This window comes from Fusarium oxysporum, chromosome VIII, assembly GCF_013085055.1.
Source record: "Fusarium oxysporum Fo47 chromosome VIII, complete sequence".
In the NCBI taxonomy this organism is placed as follows: Eukaryota; Fungi; Ascomycota; class Sordariomycetes; order Hypocreales; family Nectriaceae; genus Fusarium; species Fusarium oxysporum.
The window spans coordinates 2654852-2671055 of record NC_072847.1 but is presented as its reverse complement, the minus strand read 5'-3'; the positions used below and the strand labels follow the sequence as shown (position 1 = coordinate 2671055).

At 50.3% G+C, this 16204-nt stretch overlaps 7 protein-coding genes across 7 annotated transcripts; 4 read left to right on the top strand and 3 right to left on the bottom strand.

The window, feature by feature from the left end:
- Positions 1–100: 100 nt before the first annotated feature.
- On the bottom strand, positions 101–2092 carry FOBCDRAFT_297460 (major facilitator superfamily domain-containing protein; the record flags this gene model as incomplete). Its single annotated transcript, XM_031187971.3, has 4 exons — positions 101–1208; positions 1273–1686; positions 1763–1965; positions 2044–2092. 4 exons carry the CDS (start codon positions 2090–2092, stop codon positions 174–176), a joined length of 1701 nt encoding a protein of 566 aa, XP_031035236.2. The 3' UTR covers positions 101–173.
- Positions 2093–2994: 902 nt separating this feature from the next.
- On the bottom strand, positions 2995–3603 carry FOBCDRAFT_278349 (Prefoldin subunit-domain-containing protein; the record flags this gene model as incomplete). The annotated part of the gene is made up of 4 exons (XM_031187972.2): positions 2995–3187; positions 3250–3317; positions 3395–3523; positions 3577–3603. The coding sequence occupies 4 exons, from the start codon at positions 3601–3603 to the stop codon at positions 2995–2997; spliced, it is 417 nt and encodes a 138-aa protein (XP_031035237.2).
- A 265-nt stretch (positions 3604–3868) lies between these two features.
- Positions 3869–4721, top strand: FOBCDRAFT_230018 (uncharacterized protein). Its single transcript, XM_031187973.3, has 4 exons — positions 3869–4012; positions 4071–4102; positions 4160–4241; positions 4294–4721. Exons 1-4 carry the CDS (start codon positions 3917–3919, stop codon positions 4318–4320), a joined length of 237 nt encoding a protein of 78 aa, XP_031035238.1. The 5' UTR covers positions 3869–3916; the 3' UTR covers positions 4321–4721.
- A 233-nt stretch (positions 4722–4954) lies between these two features.
- Positions 4955–6965, top strand: FOBCDRAFT_49690 (uncharacterized protein). The gene is made up of 5 exons (XM_031187974.3): positions 4955–5336; positions 5396–5423; positions 5489–5993; positions 6048–6424; positions 6475–6965. Exons 1-5 carry the CDS (start codon positions 5179–5181, stop codon positions 6667–6669), a joined length of 1263 nt encoding a protein of 420 aa, XP_031035239.2. The 5' UTR covers positions 4955–5178; the 3' UTR covers positions 6670–6965.
- A 913-nt stretch (positions 6966–7878) lies between these two features.
- On the top strand, positions 7879–11292 carry FOBCDRAFT_230013 (Hsp70 protein-domain-containing protein). Its single transcript, XM_031187975.3, has one exon. The coding sequence runs from the start codon at positions 8080–8082 to the stop codon at positions 11098–11100; it is 3021 nt and encodes a 1006-aa protein (XP_031035240.2). The 5' UTR covers positions 7879–8079; the 3' UTR covers positions 11101–11292.
- An 882-nt stretch (positions 11293–12174) lies between these two features.
- On the top strand, positions 12175–13583 carry FOBCDRAFT_205492 (aspartic peptidase domain-containing protein; the record flags this gene model as incomplete). Its single annotated transcript, XM_031187976.2, has 4 exons — positions 12175–12391; positions 12441–12555; positions 12607–12731; positions 12790–13583. The coding sequence occupies 4 exons, from the start codon at positions 12175–12177 to the stop codon at positions 13581–13583; spliced, it is 1251 nt and encodes a 416-aa protein (XP_031035241.2).
- A 1058-nt stretch (positions 13584–14641) lies between these two features.
- On the bottom strand, positions 14642–15301 carry FOBCDRAFT_278344 (uncharacterized protein; the record flags this gene model as incomplete). The annotated part of the gene is made up of 3 exons (XM_031187978.2): positions 14642–14981; positions 15048–15137; positions 15240–15301. The coding sequence occupies 3 exons, from the start codon at positions 15299–15301 to the stop codon at positions 14642–14644; spliced, it is 492 nt and encodes a 163-aa protein (XP_031035243.1).
- Positions 15302–16204: the final 903 nt, after the last annotated feature.

The window sequence follows — 16204 nt, the reverse complement described above, 5'->3', positions numbered from 1 at the left end:
CTAGAGTGTTATTATTCTGCTCCCTTGTCAATAGATCAGGTGACTTGACTCATTGGCAGACTTTTGTGCGACTTCACAAGCCTTCCCGTGTACCCTGTTATGCTGCAATCCGGTCAAACGCGGGTGTAATGATGACCAGAGGTTGCACCAACAAGAAGGAAGCCGTGCCATAATTAAACGACTTCCTTCTCCTTCTCTCTTTCTTCGCTTCTGAGCTCATAACGCTCCTTTCTAGCTCTCGCCTCCTCCTCTTTCCGCTGCATTTCCTCCTTTCGCTCCCGTAGCGCAATGCAGAACTTTGAGCGAGACCGGATGCTGGGACCCTTCCAGATGAAAACAAACGGAATGAAACACATGAGGGCACTGAGACCACCGAGAAGAGAGCATGCACCATTGATGTGGAGTTGACGGAACATGGGGTTTGTGGCAAGTGGTAGCACAACAGCAAAGAGAGAGCGTGTTGTAGAGGACGCAGCATTCGCAGAGGCAGCAAAGATCTCATATGCATCTGTGAGGTAGTTGAGTATGGCCATGAAGATTAGCATGAAACCCATCCCAAACAAGGCACCAGCAAGCATAGGGGCGGCGAAGGAAATCTCTGCACGGGCAGACCAGCCGAGCCAAAAGAGAGAGACGACAAAGAGGGGGCCACCGAGACAGGCTAGAGGTAGACGACGATACTCTTCGCGTTGGACCCAGGGGGCATTACGCTCTGTAGCACGAGCAAGTGTGTTATCCCAGGTCCAGAAGATGGGAAGAGTCAGAGCTGCACCACCAAATATTGGAAGATATGCGAGGCCAGTAACGCCTGGCGAAAGGCCATAGACGTCTTGGAAGATGATTGGGAATGCCTGGAAAGACATGTAAAATATGGAGTAGACAAGGGCGAGATAGGCGCAAGAGGTTGTCACAATGGGCTCAGATATGATCATGCGAAGAGGACGAGTCAGAACCACAGTGAGAAGCTGTCTTAGGTCTGTTGTCTCGAGATCTCGAGGGGCAATGGCACGAGATGAAGGATCTTGCTTGCGGAGTTTTCGAGCGCGGCGTGAGAGGAGAATCGGGCCGTATGTCTCAGGGAGGAAGATGATGAGGACGAGCGTAAAGCCTGCGATGATGAGAGCAATCCAGAAGACCCAGCGCCAACCAATATTAGGGCCAGCGAAGCCAGATAGGATAGGAGAGAGGATGGGACCACCAGTGGTACACTATTGCCAGGTCAGCTTATACCATGCATGCAGGAACTTTTGAAGATTATTAGTATATACTCACCACCATGAAAATGGCAAAGGCTCTACCTCTTGTCCGCGGATCATTATACACATCTGCCAGGATACCAGCCACGATGGCAATAGGTGAGCTAGCAAAAGCTCCACAGAAGAAGCGGAAGACTAACAGAGCAGGCCAAGTCGGAGCCAGAGCACAAGCCATAGTGAAGATGGTGAAGAGACAAAAAGTGACTAGACTTAGATCCCTCCGTCCATAATGTTCGCTGAGAGGACCCCAAACAACCGGGCCTAGTACATAGCCGATGAGGTAAACAGAAATGGGCAAGACACTCTGTTCTTCTGAAGTGATGCCAAAGTCTTTGGTTATATCAGGAATGGCCATACTTGGAAGGGCAGAACCCATGGTAGAGTTGATGACGAGAACGGATGTACATAGTACAACTATTTTCTTTTTTGTCTATTATAGGTCTCTACAATTAATAAAGCCATTCTGCTGAAAAAAAAAAAAAAAAAAAGCAGGATGAAGGACATACATCTGACCAATTTACTGGGTTATCAGGATCGTCAACTTCCCAAGTGACGAGGACTTCATTTGTGCGGCTCCGGGTCCGAGAACGGATGTTGTGAAGGGCGCCAAGACCTCGGTCCGCTGCCTCTTCTTCATACCGAGATTGAGCTTCGATTTCGTCGAGATGATGTATATGATCTGAGAATGAGCTACTTCTCCTCCGTCCACCTAACAAATTGTGAGCTTGACTTCACTCCAGAATACAATAGTTTAGTCTTGGGAAGAAGAATATTAGCAACGACTTACGGTATGGTGACGGTTCCCGTGTAGTCTCACTGGATTCACTTGCAGCCATGGTTTCTTGGTGAATGGAGATACTGAAGCTATTCACATGAGAAAACAATCAATTGGAAGAGTAAAACAGCAGTAGCAGCTACATTCATATGATGTTGAAAAGAAAAGAATGAACAATACGGACAAACACACGAAGTGGATAGGTTCTGCATGCACTCTTCTTCCCCATGACACTTCAAAAATGGCCGATACGGGGGTTTGCATATCCATCGGCTAAGTGGCTACGCCCTCCCTCTTCCTGATCTCATTTGGGTTGCTACTGTAAGGCGTAATCCAATGCATGGAGGCATCTGTGTGGCAAGTCCCCATAACTACCACAACAGGAGATCCGGAGCCGGGACTCAAATATGGGGCACTCGTGGGTAAAAGGTGGGATTCGCGGCGCCGATGATGGAGGCGGCGGGTGTGGGAGCTTGAGGAGCTACAGTATCTGTGGGAGCCTCTTCCACAGGTGAGGGGAGGTCGTAGGGCGTCATGAGAACCTTTGTTATCGTTCCCCGGAGCAGTTCCCAGGGTACTACAGCTCAATTCTCGATAGTCTGGAGGGTTGGTCCCGCATTAGCTTCAATCAACTCAAAGAGCGAGCGAATCGGTGTTGTTTGGTCATCAAAGTTGGGGTTGATCGAAGTGGTTCTTGGTGACCGATAAACCGGGAATAGCCACCGGACACAAGACTAAGGAGGTGAGCTCTTCCATAGACATGCAAGTTGCTGACCCGGCTCTCGATACCGGAGTGCGTGACCGGCGACCCCCAATGGGATGACAAATAAGGTTGCCCGCAAACGTTGCTATGTGCAGAAGAATTGCTGCATTCACGGGAGGCTGGATAAGAATTCTTCCGGCTGAATCGGTGTGGCTTTTTTGGTTTCTTTGGAGGGGGTATCAGGCTTCGACTTTCTTTGTTCAAGTCTCTAGGTTGATCTGCTTTCCGAATCTGGCATATAGCTCGACCTTGAGCTTGGTCATCTCCTCGCGGATAGATGATAGCTTCTCCTCCAAAGATGTTGACTCTTCCTCGAGCTTCTCTGTTGCCTGCTCCAGCATCTCCTGAGCCTGCTCTACCGAGACATGGAAAAATGCATCGCCAATCTTGTATCTGTGTCGAAGTCAGTCTACTGTGTTTTCGCTTTCGCTTTGAGGGGTATTTCGCTTTCGTACTGGATCTTTTCGTCCTCGTCGGCGAGTTCAAGTTCGGTGGACAAATCGTCGAGCTCTTCCTTTTCCTTCTACATAGCAATATTGAATCAGTCGGTGTTCAGAGAGGCTCTGGAGGCATTCCGATGCTTGTATTTCGTAGACGTACGGTTTTTGTGCTCAGTTCCTCCTCCAAAAGGATTTCTCGCTGGTGTAGGCGACTGAATCTGTTGATCTTGTCCTGGTCCTCACGTCGAACCTCAACCTCGTCCGCTGCCTCCTCGTCCGCCTTTGAAAGCTAGAGGGCTGTCAGAAATAGTAGGATCATACTTATGATCATGGATGACTTACCATACGACGTTGTACTAATGAAGCCATGGTGGGAGACTGAAGATGCTATCGCTATTGTACAGATCTCAAGCTTGTGAGCCTTGAGCACAATCAATCCCAATCCAAAGGTGGGTTACAGTGCGGATTCCCAGCCGTCGACCTGGCACTGTACACCCCTCAATGGGAGACAGGGGCTTCTTCGATTTGAGGGTGTGGCGCTCAAGCTACGTACTGTAGGCATCTCGGGCGCTGCCGATTGGCTTATTCCCGAAGTTTAGATCAGTGAGGTCAGAGTAGCAGCGGTAGAACGCGCATTGTCAACACTGCAAACTAACAAAACAACAACCATTTCTCTTCAACCATGGCGCTCGGAAAGAAACCATACCCCAAAGCGACGGTCAAGAAGATCATCAAGGCTCATTCAAACCATAATTTAAAGAAGAATGCCGATGTTACTGTGCGTTTAGACGTTCTCATGGTCGCAAATGCTGCTAATGTTTACTTACTTGTCTTAGATCTTCCTCGACTACGTCCTATTCATGGAAACGTACGAATTCGACGAATCTTCCTATACCGCGACGACCTAAGCTAACTAAATCAAAAGTCTTATCAAAGAAGCGGCGATCCATTCGAAACAGTCGGGCGAACGAGGTCTCTCTGCGAGGAGCGTCAAGAAGGTGACGAGAGTATGTCGTGTGAAGCATCGTCTCTCCGCATCTGCTGATCCGTGCTGTCTAGGATACCTTGACCAAATTCAAGGGTTGAAGAAAACGAATAATTGCGACAAACAACAAAACCCACCGAACTTACAGTGTTAAGATCCTCAAGAGCCGCACCGCCATTGAGAGCCATACAGGCATAGCCGCGACATCCGACATGATACAGCAGTATCACATACACGGCAACTATTACAGGCTTGGGAATTGAGCCACTGTATGATAACCCCTGACGGATTCCGCGACCGGGAGGAGGGCATCGCGAGGTTGAAAGAACATGGCGCTTGCGCACGAGACCACCTCATCCACTTAACCTCAGCTGAATGCGACGGTTGGGTGGGGCTTTTCCTTGTCATGACGATGATGCAGACCAACGAGAGAACACTCCGTCTCTATCCGTACAAACAACATAGATTAGGACAAACAATGGATGAGTCTTCATAAAGAAAATGCTGTACCCAGCCTAAAATCCATCATAATGTGAAACCATCTTAGACCATAATTGTATAGAGCAATAGGCAGCCCCGTATTCTCGGCCAGAAACAATGACAGTGTCAATGCAGGGGGTTGCCTGGGCACTCTGAGGTTAGTGTTGGTACTGGCACTGGCACTGGCGGGCACAGACAGGCAAGGCAAAGCTTCGTTGTACCACAACTCGGACTTCTCCTTCTCCTGCTCCAGCTCAGCTACCTCACCTTACTCTTCTCCACCAACTGCTTCTCCCAAACTCAACTCTTCTCTCTCCCCCAAAACATTCTAAACGCATCTCTAGCATTTAGCGTTTTCAATTACTTAAACACTCAACGAACCATCGCCTCTGTAAGCCTGTCGTACACATCGTTGACAGTGCCGTAACGTCTCCGCGCAAACTCTACCAACAATCACACGATCTCTGCATCCTACCGCGATGGCTGCTCAAGCTGTTCAGCCTTCCAAGTCCGCGAAGAAGAAGGCCGCCAAGGCCCTCGAGCGAACCGAATCTCCTGCGCCCAGCGTTGCCTCTGCCACTGCCGATAAGAACAGCGATGACAGCTTCGAGAGCCCATACATCAAGGAGATCCAAAAGTACGTTTTTGGAGTTTGAGTTAATATGCAAAGACAGTAGAGTGCTAACGGCTACAAAGGAACATCCGAAATGTCAACAAGAAGATCGTACGTGCCTTTTTGCCTTGTTGCAGCCCAACTGTCGATCATCGTCATACTGACTTTACCGTTAGACCAACGCTTCCAAGACCGACTCCCTCCTGAGCCAGAACCCCGGCAAGTCCCTTGATGAATTGGTCGAGTCTCGAATCATCAACAACGACCAGAAGGCCCAGATCCTCAAGAAGCCCGCTCTGCAGGCCCAGCTAGCGCAATACGAGGAACAGCTTGTGCAATACCAAAAGGTTGACGAGCAGTACCGCACACGTGCCGCCAGTGACAAGGCAGAATGGGAGAAGAACTTGGAGAAGGCCAAGGCCGATGCTGTTGCAGAGGCCAAGGCTGAGTCTACCAAGGCTCTCCATGACAACCTCCTCGTCCTCTCACAATTCTTGCGACTTGCTGCCTACCGCCGCGAGGAAGCTCAGGACCCCGACTCTGATGAGAGCCAAGCTATCGAGGGTGTGCTTCTTGCCATCTACTCTGGTGACGAGAACGCTGTCCAGTCTATGCTGAAGCTTGTCAATGGCTCTGAGGATCAGATTTTCAGCGTACCCGGCGAGCAACTACAGACCTCTTGTGAGTATCCCCATCCAGCCTAATTTCAGACTTGTCTCTTCTAACAATACTTAGTCTCCAAGGTCAAGGCCCTCGCTCAAGAGTACAAGACTCACTTTGACGAGCCCCAGCCTGCTGAGGGTGACGCTGAGCACGTTAAGGAAGTTGCTACCGATCCCACTATTGCGCACGCTGCCGCTACCGAGATTGAGGCTGGCGACACCGCCGCTCCCGTTGTCACTGAGCCCTCTTCCACCTCCAACGGCTTGGCCAACGCCAGTGTTGCTGATGACGCTGCTAATGCTGTCGCCGAAAGCCATTGGGACACGAGTAACGATCTGTCCGCTTCGCAGGAGTGGGTCGATGTGAAGCCTGCCGAGGCTGTTGAGGCCGATGCTGCTGCTCCCACTCGCGTTGCCAACACCCACTCTTGGGCTGATGACCACCCGGAGGTAAGTCGATTGTTTACTCCATATTATACGATCAGATGCTAATAAATCAGACCACTGCCCCTGCTGATCCCAACGACGGATTCCACCAGGTGCAGCGAAAGGGTCCCCGTAACGAAGGTGGCAACCACCGAGGTCGCGGACGAGGTGAGCACCGTGGTCGAGGTGGATTCCGCGGTGATGGTCGTGGCCGCGGCCGCGGTCGTGGTGGTGCTGGTCGAGGCGGACGACGCGGCGATGAGGCTTAAGTACCTCGAAACATGGCATGCGGTAAACACACAAACTTACGAATCTCCTTTTATCTCCCGGAGGCAAATGTACACCATGAGATGACGGCGTTTACAAGTCAAGATTTCTATCTAGGGCGAATAGCCAGGGGACGGACGGTGGACTTGAGGACTTTGCATTTTGGGGTTTTGATGATTTTGGGACTCGGATATACATCTGGCCACGGTTTCGGTTGGAGTTCTCTATACCTTTGTAACAAAATAGGCCTTCCGGGGATTGGGCAGTAGGTAAATAATGTGAATGGATACCCGCCAAATGTGTTTGATGTGTGACACATGATTCAAAGTCATGTGAAGATTGTAAACTGAGCCATTGAGTTATAGTATGGTTCAAAGACTACCATGAAGATCGGGACTACATATTACGTCAAGAGTATCGTCTCATTATATGATGCTGGACATGTTATGTTGCCTCATGGCAAGGCTGAGGGCCGAAGCTAGAGCTCGAAAGTGTGCCGTCATAGGGTTGACAGGGGTCTTGGAGAATGTGGGGAGCTCAAAGTGTCATGTTATTGGTAGAGAAATTGACCACATTTTGTTTCACTGAAGAAGAAGAGCAAAGGCCACGTGCGTTCAATCTCATGATAAGGCCATAACGAGACAGCACTGGATATTGCTTTCAGGTAGACCTGATACTCTATGAGATCAAACACCAAGAAACATGTCTTGTTTGCATAGCAGTTAGAGAAACGTTCATACGTCTAGTCAACCGTACGATGTCTATATCAAAGTTCAACTCTTATCCCCAAATCATACTATGCAATTGCGAATCGAGTCAGTATGATCATGAAATTACCCAAGATTACCTCCACGCCATCATAAGTTATAGCCTAATTACCAAACATCATGAACTTCTGAGACCAAATAGGCCACTTGTCACTATTCGGTCGGTAGCTGGGGAATCCCTGGGGCTTTGATGTGTCAAGCGAACTCGATGCTAGAGCGAGGCCTTGACTCGAATGTTCCACTGTAAATTCTTATCGCCCCAATAATTTCGAGTTTTCTGTCTTATCTGTCTCTCAGCCTTGCATTAGAACTAACGTCACCGCCGCTATAATACCTATTGTTAGCTGTCCTCTTTCCATGAGTGGCTGGACGCTTCCACTAACTTAGCTTCTAACAGCCATCGTGGCTTCTTGCTCCCCCATTGGAAGAGGTCTCCATTCTGGCCACATCGTCCAGTCCTCTCTCTCTTCTTTAACTTATATATACAAAGAAAAGAGTTTCTCCGGGCTTTTTATTTTCCTGCCCATAGACGATATCGTCTTTTTGCTCTCTTTTCTCAAGAGGCAACGCTCCTCGTTGATAAAAAAGACATACTCTCTGTGAATTGGTGTGCGCAGCTGAGCGCACCCCACCAAAACCACCATCATGGCATCTCGAGTCTCGCCACTCATGACGCTTTTGGCGACAATCTTCCTCTTCACCACAAATGTTTTCGCAATTTCAGCTGTTCTGGGTGTCGACCTTGGTACCGAGTACATCAAGGCCACTCTTGTCAAGCCTGGAATTCCTTTAGAGATTGTCCTAACGAAGGACTCCCGACGAAAAGAAACCTCCGCCGTTGTCTTTAAGCCCTCCAGAAATGGACCTCAGAAGGGCGAATACCCCGAGAGGGCCTACGGTGCCGACGCCATGGCTCTCGCCTCTCGATTCCCTAGCGACGTCTACCCGAACCTCAAGACCATCCTCGGCCTGACCACTCAAGATTCTGTGGTTCAGGAGTACGCTGCCCGACACCCTGCGCTGCAATTGCAGTCCCATCCTACACGAGGCACCGCCACATTCAAGAGCAAGTCTTTTACTGACGATGTGGAAGCTTGGATGGTTGAGGAGCTGCTCGCTATGGAGCTGCAGAGCATCCAGAAGAACGCTGAGGTGGCCGCTGGTGACGGAACCACCGTACGCTCCATTGTCCTGACTGTTCCTCCTTTCTACACCGCCGATGAGAAGCGGGCTCTTCAGACAGCTGCTGAGCTTGCTGGTCTTAAGGTTCTGGGGCTTCTCAGCGATGGTCTCGCCGTTGGTTTGAACTACGCTACTACCCGGGAGTTCCCCAACGTCAGCAATGGATCTAAGCCCGAGTACAACATCATTTTCGACATGGGCGCTGGCTCCACCAAGGCTACCATCTTGAAGTTCCAAGGCCGATCTATTAAGGATATTGGCAAGTTCAACAAGACCGTTCAGGAGGTTCACGTCCTAGGCGCTGGTTGGGACCGCACTCTTGGCGGTGACTCCCTCAACTACCTCATTCTAGATGATATGGTCAAGCAATTCGTCGAGTCCAAGGCCGCTCAGAGGGCTTCTGTCGCTGCTGAGAGCGTCAAGTCCCACGGCCGCGCCATTGCGAAGCTCACCAACCAGGTCGAGAAGGTTCGCCATGTCTTGAGTGCCAACCAGAACACCGGAGCCAGCTTCGAGGGCTTGTACGAGGACATCGACTTCCGATACAAGATTACCCGCACCCAATTCGAGGAGATGGCTGCTGAGCATGCTGAGAGAATCACTGTTGTTATCAACGATGCCCTGAAGGCCGCTAACCTCGACATCATTGACATCGACTCTATCATCCTTCACGGTGGTGCTTCTCGCACTCCTTTCGTTCAGAAGGTCCTTGAGAAGGTCTCTGGCTCTCCTGAGAAGATTCGATCCAACGTCAACTCTGATGAGGCCGCCGTTTTCGGTGCCGGCTTCCGCGCTGCTGAGCTCAGCCCCAGCTTCCGTGTCAAGGAGATCCGAATTGCCGAGGGTGGTTTCTACCCCTCTGGTGTGAAGTGGGAGGCCAAGGAGGGAAAGACTCAGCACCAGCGACTCTGGTCTGCCGTCTCCCCTCAAGGCGCTGCCCCTAAGGAGCTTACATTCACCAACGAGAAGGACTTCACTGCTACTTTCTACCAGCAAATTGGCTCTGATGAGAAGGATGTTAAGACTCTGACTACCAAGAACTTGACTGCCACTATCGCTGCTATCAAGCAGAAGTACCCCTCTTGCGTTGAGTCTGAGGTTCGCTTCAAGCTCGGTGTCAAGCTCAGCGGCGAGAATGGTGAGGTTGAGATTGCCAAGGCTGCTGTTGAGTGCGAGGCCGAGGTTAAGGAAGGCCTTGTAGATGGTGTCAAGAATTTGTTTGGTTTTGGCAAGAAGGATCAGAAGCCTCTCAAGGAGGGTGAAGGCTCTGAGGAAGAGATGAAGGATGACAAGTCTTCTTCTTCCACTGCCTCTCCTGAGTCGGCTACCGCTTCAGCAGCCGACTCTGCCGCTTCTGGAAGCACCGAGGAGGTCAAGCCTGAGGCCAAGAAGCGAGAGATTGTTGGTATCCCTGTTGAGATCACCATTGAGAACCGTGGTATTCCTGCCCTTACACCGGCCGAGATTTCCAAGTCTAAGGACCGTCTCAAGGCCTTTGCTGCGTCTGACAAGGCGCGCCTACAGCGAGAGGAGGCTCTCAACCAGCTTGAAGCATTCACCTACAAGATTAGGGATCTCCTTGAGGGAGATGCCTTTATCGCGGCTTCTACCGAGAAGGAGAGGACCAAGTTGGCAGAACTTGCCAGCGAGACAAGTGACTGGCTCTATGCTGATGGTGCAGAGGCTAGCAAGGATGTTCTTAAGTCCAAGCTCAAGGTTCTCAAGGACCTGGTCACACCCATTCAGAAGAGAGTTGAAGAGACCGAGAAGCGACCTGAATACCTTAATGCACTAAAGCAGACTCTGGAGAACACCCAGGGATTCGTTGACAAGATCAAGGGGCAGATTGCCGAGCATGAGAGTTGGCACAAGTCTGCCTCTGAGTCCGCCTCTGCATCTTCATCAGTTGAGTCTCCCAGCACAAAGGCTGCACAAGAGAAGGCCACAGGTGACTTTGACGGACTGGAAGACGAAGATCCTGCGGTTGCGGAGGCCCGCAAGATGGAGCAAGTCATTAGAGAGAAGGGACCTATTCCTCCTCTGTACACTTTGGAGGATCTCAAGGAAGTCATTGATCTTCACAAGGCCACTCTGGACTGGTTGAATAACCTCGAGGCCAAGCAGTCTAAGCTTGCTGCCACTGCCGACCCTGTGCTCCTCATCAAGGACCTCAAGACCAAGCGTGACAAGCTCGAGAAGGTCAGCGTTGAGGCCGCCCTCAAGGGTGCCAGAAAGGTGGAGGAGAAGAACCGACAAGCCAAGAAGGCTGCCAAGGAGGCCAAGAAGAAGAGCAAGAAGAGCAAGACAACAAGCGGAGAGGCATCACAAGAGACAGTGCAGCTTAACGCTGAGGACTTCATGAAGGACGGTGAGATCGATAAGGAGCAGCTCGAGAAGTTGCTCAATGATATGAAGAAGGAGAACGAGAAGAATGAGAAGAGCAAGAAGAGCGAGGGAGAGAAGCAGACTCACGACGAACTATAGACGATGGCGTATTGACTTTTGATCTTGACTCTCTTATAACGAAAAAGAAGAAGGTGCAGCTGGCTGTTGATACGCATCTTGGTTGATTGATACCGGGTCAGATGACGAACGATAGAATATCTGACTCTGACTATACTTACCATATGAAGTAGAATACCATGAAGAGGGACATATGAATTTCTCACCGATGAATGATGAACGGGATCAAATGTGAGATGTTAAGTGAAGTCAGGTAATACGGATATGTCGGTCCTGTTCCACGGGCCGTATCGCTTAGATACATTGGTCGACGGATCCGCGAGTAACGAAGCATTATATCGTGTCCTTTCCTGTCTCTACCCGTTCCACGTCCATGTCTAGCTACCTAGCTTAGTAGTGTCGTTACCCATCCTCATGGTCTTGTGAGCCAATCTCATGGCCCAAGTCGAGTACATGTCCCCCCCATATCTGTCTTCTCCAAAATGGAATATCCAATGTGCCGTCGTCGATTGTTGCTACCAGAGACGTGGATTGGATATTCATGCATTGTTACGTCGCAGTTGCAGGTTCCCGTGTTTGTCCCTGGAGCTGCAGGCGAGAAAAACGACCTGATTACAAGAGGTTGCGTAATGGTCGGCGCGAGGTGATGGGCTCGTCTACGGGGAGTGAGTTTTGGGTGGTACAGAGCGTGGCCGAGGACCTAGATATGGAGGTTGGCGATATAGGGGTCTCGGCTTATACTACTCGAATGAGACGTTGCGAGGATACCGGGAGCTAAATTTCTGCAATAGTAAACAGGTTTTGACAGGTTGTGTTAGACTGTCTTGGCCGAGAAAGTGTCCGGCAGTGTTGATAGCTGTAACTGTAGCACCTCCCTCTGGGTCTGATATTTAGATGATTCACTGACGCTGTCTACCAAGTTCCGGTTTTCCCTCCTTCTTCCTCTGTTTCCTTCGTCAATCTCTCTCAGTTACACCTTCCTGTGTATTACAACATCCAGTCAACTCTTGCTTATCTCGTTGTTCTTCTTCTCAACTTTCTCTTTCTCTTCCACCCTCTTTACCAACCCTCAACTCGTCTCCTTCAATCTAAATCATGAGGAGCCTCGCTTTTCTTGCTGTGCTCTTGGTAGTCAGCATTTCTTCTACTGCTGCCACTCCTCAGCACAAAGGCCGAAAGGGATTTTCTCTCGAAGCTGCCAAGAACTCGAATTCCAAGCCCGATTTCGTTCGAGAATGGGTCGCAGCTCATCAGAAATGGGGGAAGGCTGTCTCTCCAGAGACTTTGTCTGCATTCTCACTTCTTGATGACGGTATTGACTCTAATACTTGTCGCACATTCATATGCTAACCGTTCTGCAGATGGTCGTGTCGATGTGAAGCCCCTTGGGGCAGATGAAATCTACATCGCCGACGTCAAAGTTGGAACTCCGCCTCAGACCCTCAAGATGGCCCTCGACACTGGCTCTGCAGACTTGTGAGAGGCATGCCCTGAGATACGAATGATTTATGCTGACCTCCACTTCAGGTGGGTGCAATCTACAGACACAATCTATCGAGCCAACCCTGAAGGTCCCTGGGCTCCTCGATACAAGCCAAACTCTTCCAAGACATCTCACCGACTTCGCGATGCTGAATGGGAAGTCGAGTATGGTGAGAATCATCTCTCGTTCCATGCCGTCGGGACATGGTATGCTGACCTGTTTGGTAGTCGACGGAACTCATGCTGATGGCATCGTCTACCTCGATACCGTCCGCCTGGGAGACTTTGAACTCAAAAACACAGCTATCCAGTCTGCTCAGATCGTTGCTCCTCGCTTTGAGCGTGAAACTGAACTCACTGGCATCTTGGGCCTTGCCAAGTCTCTTCCTAGCAACATCGACCCTCCGACTCCGTCTCTCCTTGATAAGCTTCGTCCACTACTCGATGATCCAGTCTTCACTGTTGATATGCGTCGAAATGCGACAGGTCGCTTCGATTTCGGTTATATTGACGAGAGCCGAGCCAAGGACAACATTTCGTGGATGGCCACGCGAGAGGATAGCCCCCATTGGGACGTCACATTCGATACCACAGCCTGGGCCGGTCTTCGTCAAGTCTGGATGGCACACACCTTTGAGGCTACTATCGACACGGGAACGACGCTGCTGTTTCTGCCCGGAGATCTTGCCAGTATGTACTGGTACGACGTTCCAGACATGCGTGTTGATCCTCGTCTCGGTGACTCGTTCACGTTTCCTTGCAAGTTTTCCAACGATCTTCCAGACTTGATGTTCAAGGTGCCAGGCACAGAGCACATTCTGAAGATTCCTGGACCGTACCTCAGCTACAGCACAACCGACAACGATTCGGACTACTGCTGGGGCGGTTTGCAGAGTGCAGAGAGCTTGGGTGTTACCATCATTGGCGATATTGCGCTCAAGGCTTTATATGTTGCATTTGATCTCGAGAACAACAAAGTCGGGTTTGCCAACAAGGATCTCGACGATATCGATGAATGGTAGTGGTGGTAGTGTGGATTCGCGTTCAGCATTTTAGAGCATGTCGGTATGTAATTCTGGAGCTGGCGATACAGGTCGGCTATTGTGATGCTTTGTAAGATGAGAAGAGCTAGAGCCAGTCATGTGTAATAAAGTCAACGCGATATCAGAACTCAAGGGCAGAAGTGAGGCATTGTTCAAGTGACAAGGTAAAGGATTACCCGTGTATTTCCACCCGTAACTGGAAAAGATACATATAAACCTCATTATTTCGGCCGTGAATTCAAGTCGATTGAGGTACTGTTGATGCACTTGCTATCAATTGTGACATGCATACCAGTCCATCCAAATACGTTCCCGTCCTATTCATTCCATCGCATCTCATCTCATCTCATACAGTCTCAGTCCAGTCCATCCAATCCACGCACTCATACACATCCACACCTATGCTAGACGTGGATGTGGACGCTATCCTCCCATAAACAATATGCAGCAGCCTAACGCAACAGTTGAAGCGGGAGGATGAAAATAATGATGATAAAATGATGTTGCAAATGCTGCCTCTATGAACGCCGGGAATCTTGGTAGCGAACGACAAAAAAAGGAGGGGGGGGGGACATCCAGGCTGGGGATGCGCCGTTGATTTCCCCCCGGCTCCTGAAAACTCCTCCAGCAACCGGAAAGCATTGTTAATAAAAAAAAATAGTCCGAGGGCGTTTGACGTTATTAATGCGCCTCGGCTGTAATTCGTGGCTTTCTTCGAAACAATGAATTGGCCAGTTGTCGAGGGGCGCGCCGAGTGAGTCTTGAAACAAGTTCCCCATAAAGATGAACGGTCGGGTTGGAGTGCGAATTGCGGTCTGGCCAAGGGTTGCATGCAGCTCAGCCGTTAGTTCTCCGCGCCCGCTACCGTCCACTAGCTCATGAGGGGCGACATCTCTCTTGTAGGAGGCTGACTGGCGGTGGTGAATGAGAGTTGCCCTCGACAGAATTGAATGGTTCATGGAGAGAAAGGGAGCAGCAAAAAAGGTCAGATTGCTTTATTCATGATCTCCATCTTTATAAAAAGTCAAAAATATTCGTCAGCGCGGGCCGTCTTGCAAGTCATCGCGGGTGACGACGTAGTATTCACCTTCACTGGCACCCGGGGTTGGGGGCATGTTGCCCGAGGAGGGAGCTTGCTGAGCAGCGCGGGCCGTTCCCGGTCGTGAGCGAGCCTTGGAGTCGTCCGTGGGAGCATCGAGGGAGCTTGGCTGCTGCTGCTGAGTCTGGGACTGGTTGGCGGTCTGTGTCTGGACCTGTGGCAGAGGAGAGCGCTGCTGGGTGCTGCCGCCTACAGAGCGACGTAGGCGATCTTCCATTTCGCGGATGCGGGCTTCGAGAGAGGCGAGTTCTTCGGTGTTCTTGTCGACTGTTTGCTTCCTGAAGGTGAAAGGCGGTTAGATGCAAGGTTTCTGATGTGAAACGGTGAGCAAGTGGTAGACCAACTTATCGTGGACTTGCTGATCCAGATCGGTGAGCGAGTTCTCGATGCGGAAGATGTCCATCAACTCTGCACTAAAAGAGCGGGCGATGGTACTATACGAGAGAGGCGTGTTAGGTCTTGGTTTGCGATCACATTGATTTTGTAGACGACATGGCGGGCGTCTTCAATTGAGGTGAGTATAGGGGGATACGGACGATTGAGGGCGACGGCCACTGGGCTGCCAGTCGCGGTCGAGCTCTTCATCGGTGAGAGTCATATTGCTGATTACAGAAGGTTGATATGATAGAAGCTGAGAGAAGTAAAGCTAAAGGTCGAGGAGTATGGAATTGGGTATCACAGTTGAAGGCGCAAAGAGATGAAGAGTTGAGAATGAGAATGATGGAGGGAGAAATGAGACGGGAGCTCAGCTCTAAAGACAAGAGGCACTTGTAGTGGCCGTAATTAATGGAAGTTTCCAAGGGACGGGTTCTACCTTTAGAGCTAAAGCTACCTTACCTTAGCCATTTCCTGAGGTGGGCTCTCCCTTTTGCCCCACACGCGACCCGACGCCCACGCGCACAGCGCATCTGTTAGGGGGAGGGGTTCACTGCAAGATCCACTCCAGCTGTCCCTAGGGCAGAAGGTCCCCTGGAATTAGCGGCTTTTTCTGGTAGTTCAAGGGGAATTTGATAGAGAGGGGAGGGGGGCGTGTGATGTCGAGAAAGGGTGTGCATGAGGTTGGGAAGTTCAGGTTCTTTGAGTGAACCTTTTTTCCACCTACGGATGCGGATTGAAAGAAGAGATGATGATATAACGGTTCAGAACAAAGAGGTGATGATCAGTGTGAAAACGGTTAGAGGCTCAATAAATTGGTCTGGAGATGTGATAACGTGGTTGAAAACGTACGTCAGGAGGAAAAGTCTAAGACACTCTTCATAAACTCTCCATGACAGACCAAATGCTACAGTGATATCTTTCAGCTTATGATTATGTCGCTAAGGTTAAACTCGAACGATACTTCTTCTTCTTCTTCTTCTTCTTCTCCTCCTGTGTCGTCAATATCCGTGCATTGATCAAATAACCTTGAATAGTCCTTACGCCCCCGCAAACAGGCGGTGATACGACCCCCCTTGCCCTGTTCGAGACTTGATGAGCAGATGAGGAGAAGGTTTCTATTTGT

What these genes read in the sequence shown, in the direction of transcription:
- FOBCDRAFT_230018 (XM_031187973.3), top strand. Translation starts at nt 3,917, where the DNA reads ATGGCGCTCGGAAAGAAACCATACCCCAAAGCGACGGTCAAGAAGATC. An exon ending in TACGTCCTATTCATGGAAAC is followed by an intron (nt 4,103 to 4,159) that starts GTACGAATTCGA and finishes CTAAATCAAAAG; the next exon opens with TCTTATCAAAGAAGCGGCGA. An exon ending in GCGTCAAGAAGGTGACGAGA is followed by an intron (nt 4,242 to 4,293) that starts GTATGTCGTGTG and finishes CGTGCTGTCTAG; the next exon opens with GATACCTTGACCAAATTCAA.
- FOBCDRAFT_49690 (XM_031187974.3), top strand. Translation starts at nt 5,179, where the DNA reads ATGGCTGCTCAAGCTGTTCAGCCTTCCAAGTCCGCGAAGAAGAAGGCC. An exon ending in TACATCAAGGAGATCCAAAA is followed by an intron (nt 5,337 to 5,395) that starts GTACGTTTTTGG and finishes ACGGCTACAAAG; the next exon opens with GAACATCCGAAATGTCAACA. An exon ending in CGAGCAACTACAGACCTCTT is followed by an intron (nt 5,994 to 6,047) that starts GTGAGTATCCCC and finishes AACAATACTTAG; the next exon opens with TCTCCAAGGTCAAGGCCCTC.
- FOBCDRAFT_230013 (XM_031187975.3), top strand. Translation starts at nt 8,080, where the DNA reads ATGGCATCTCGAGTCTCGCCACTCATGACGCTTTTGGCGACAATCTTC.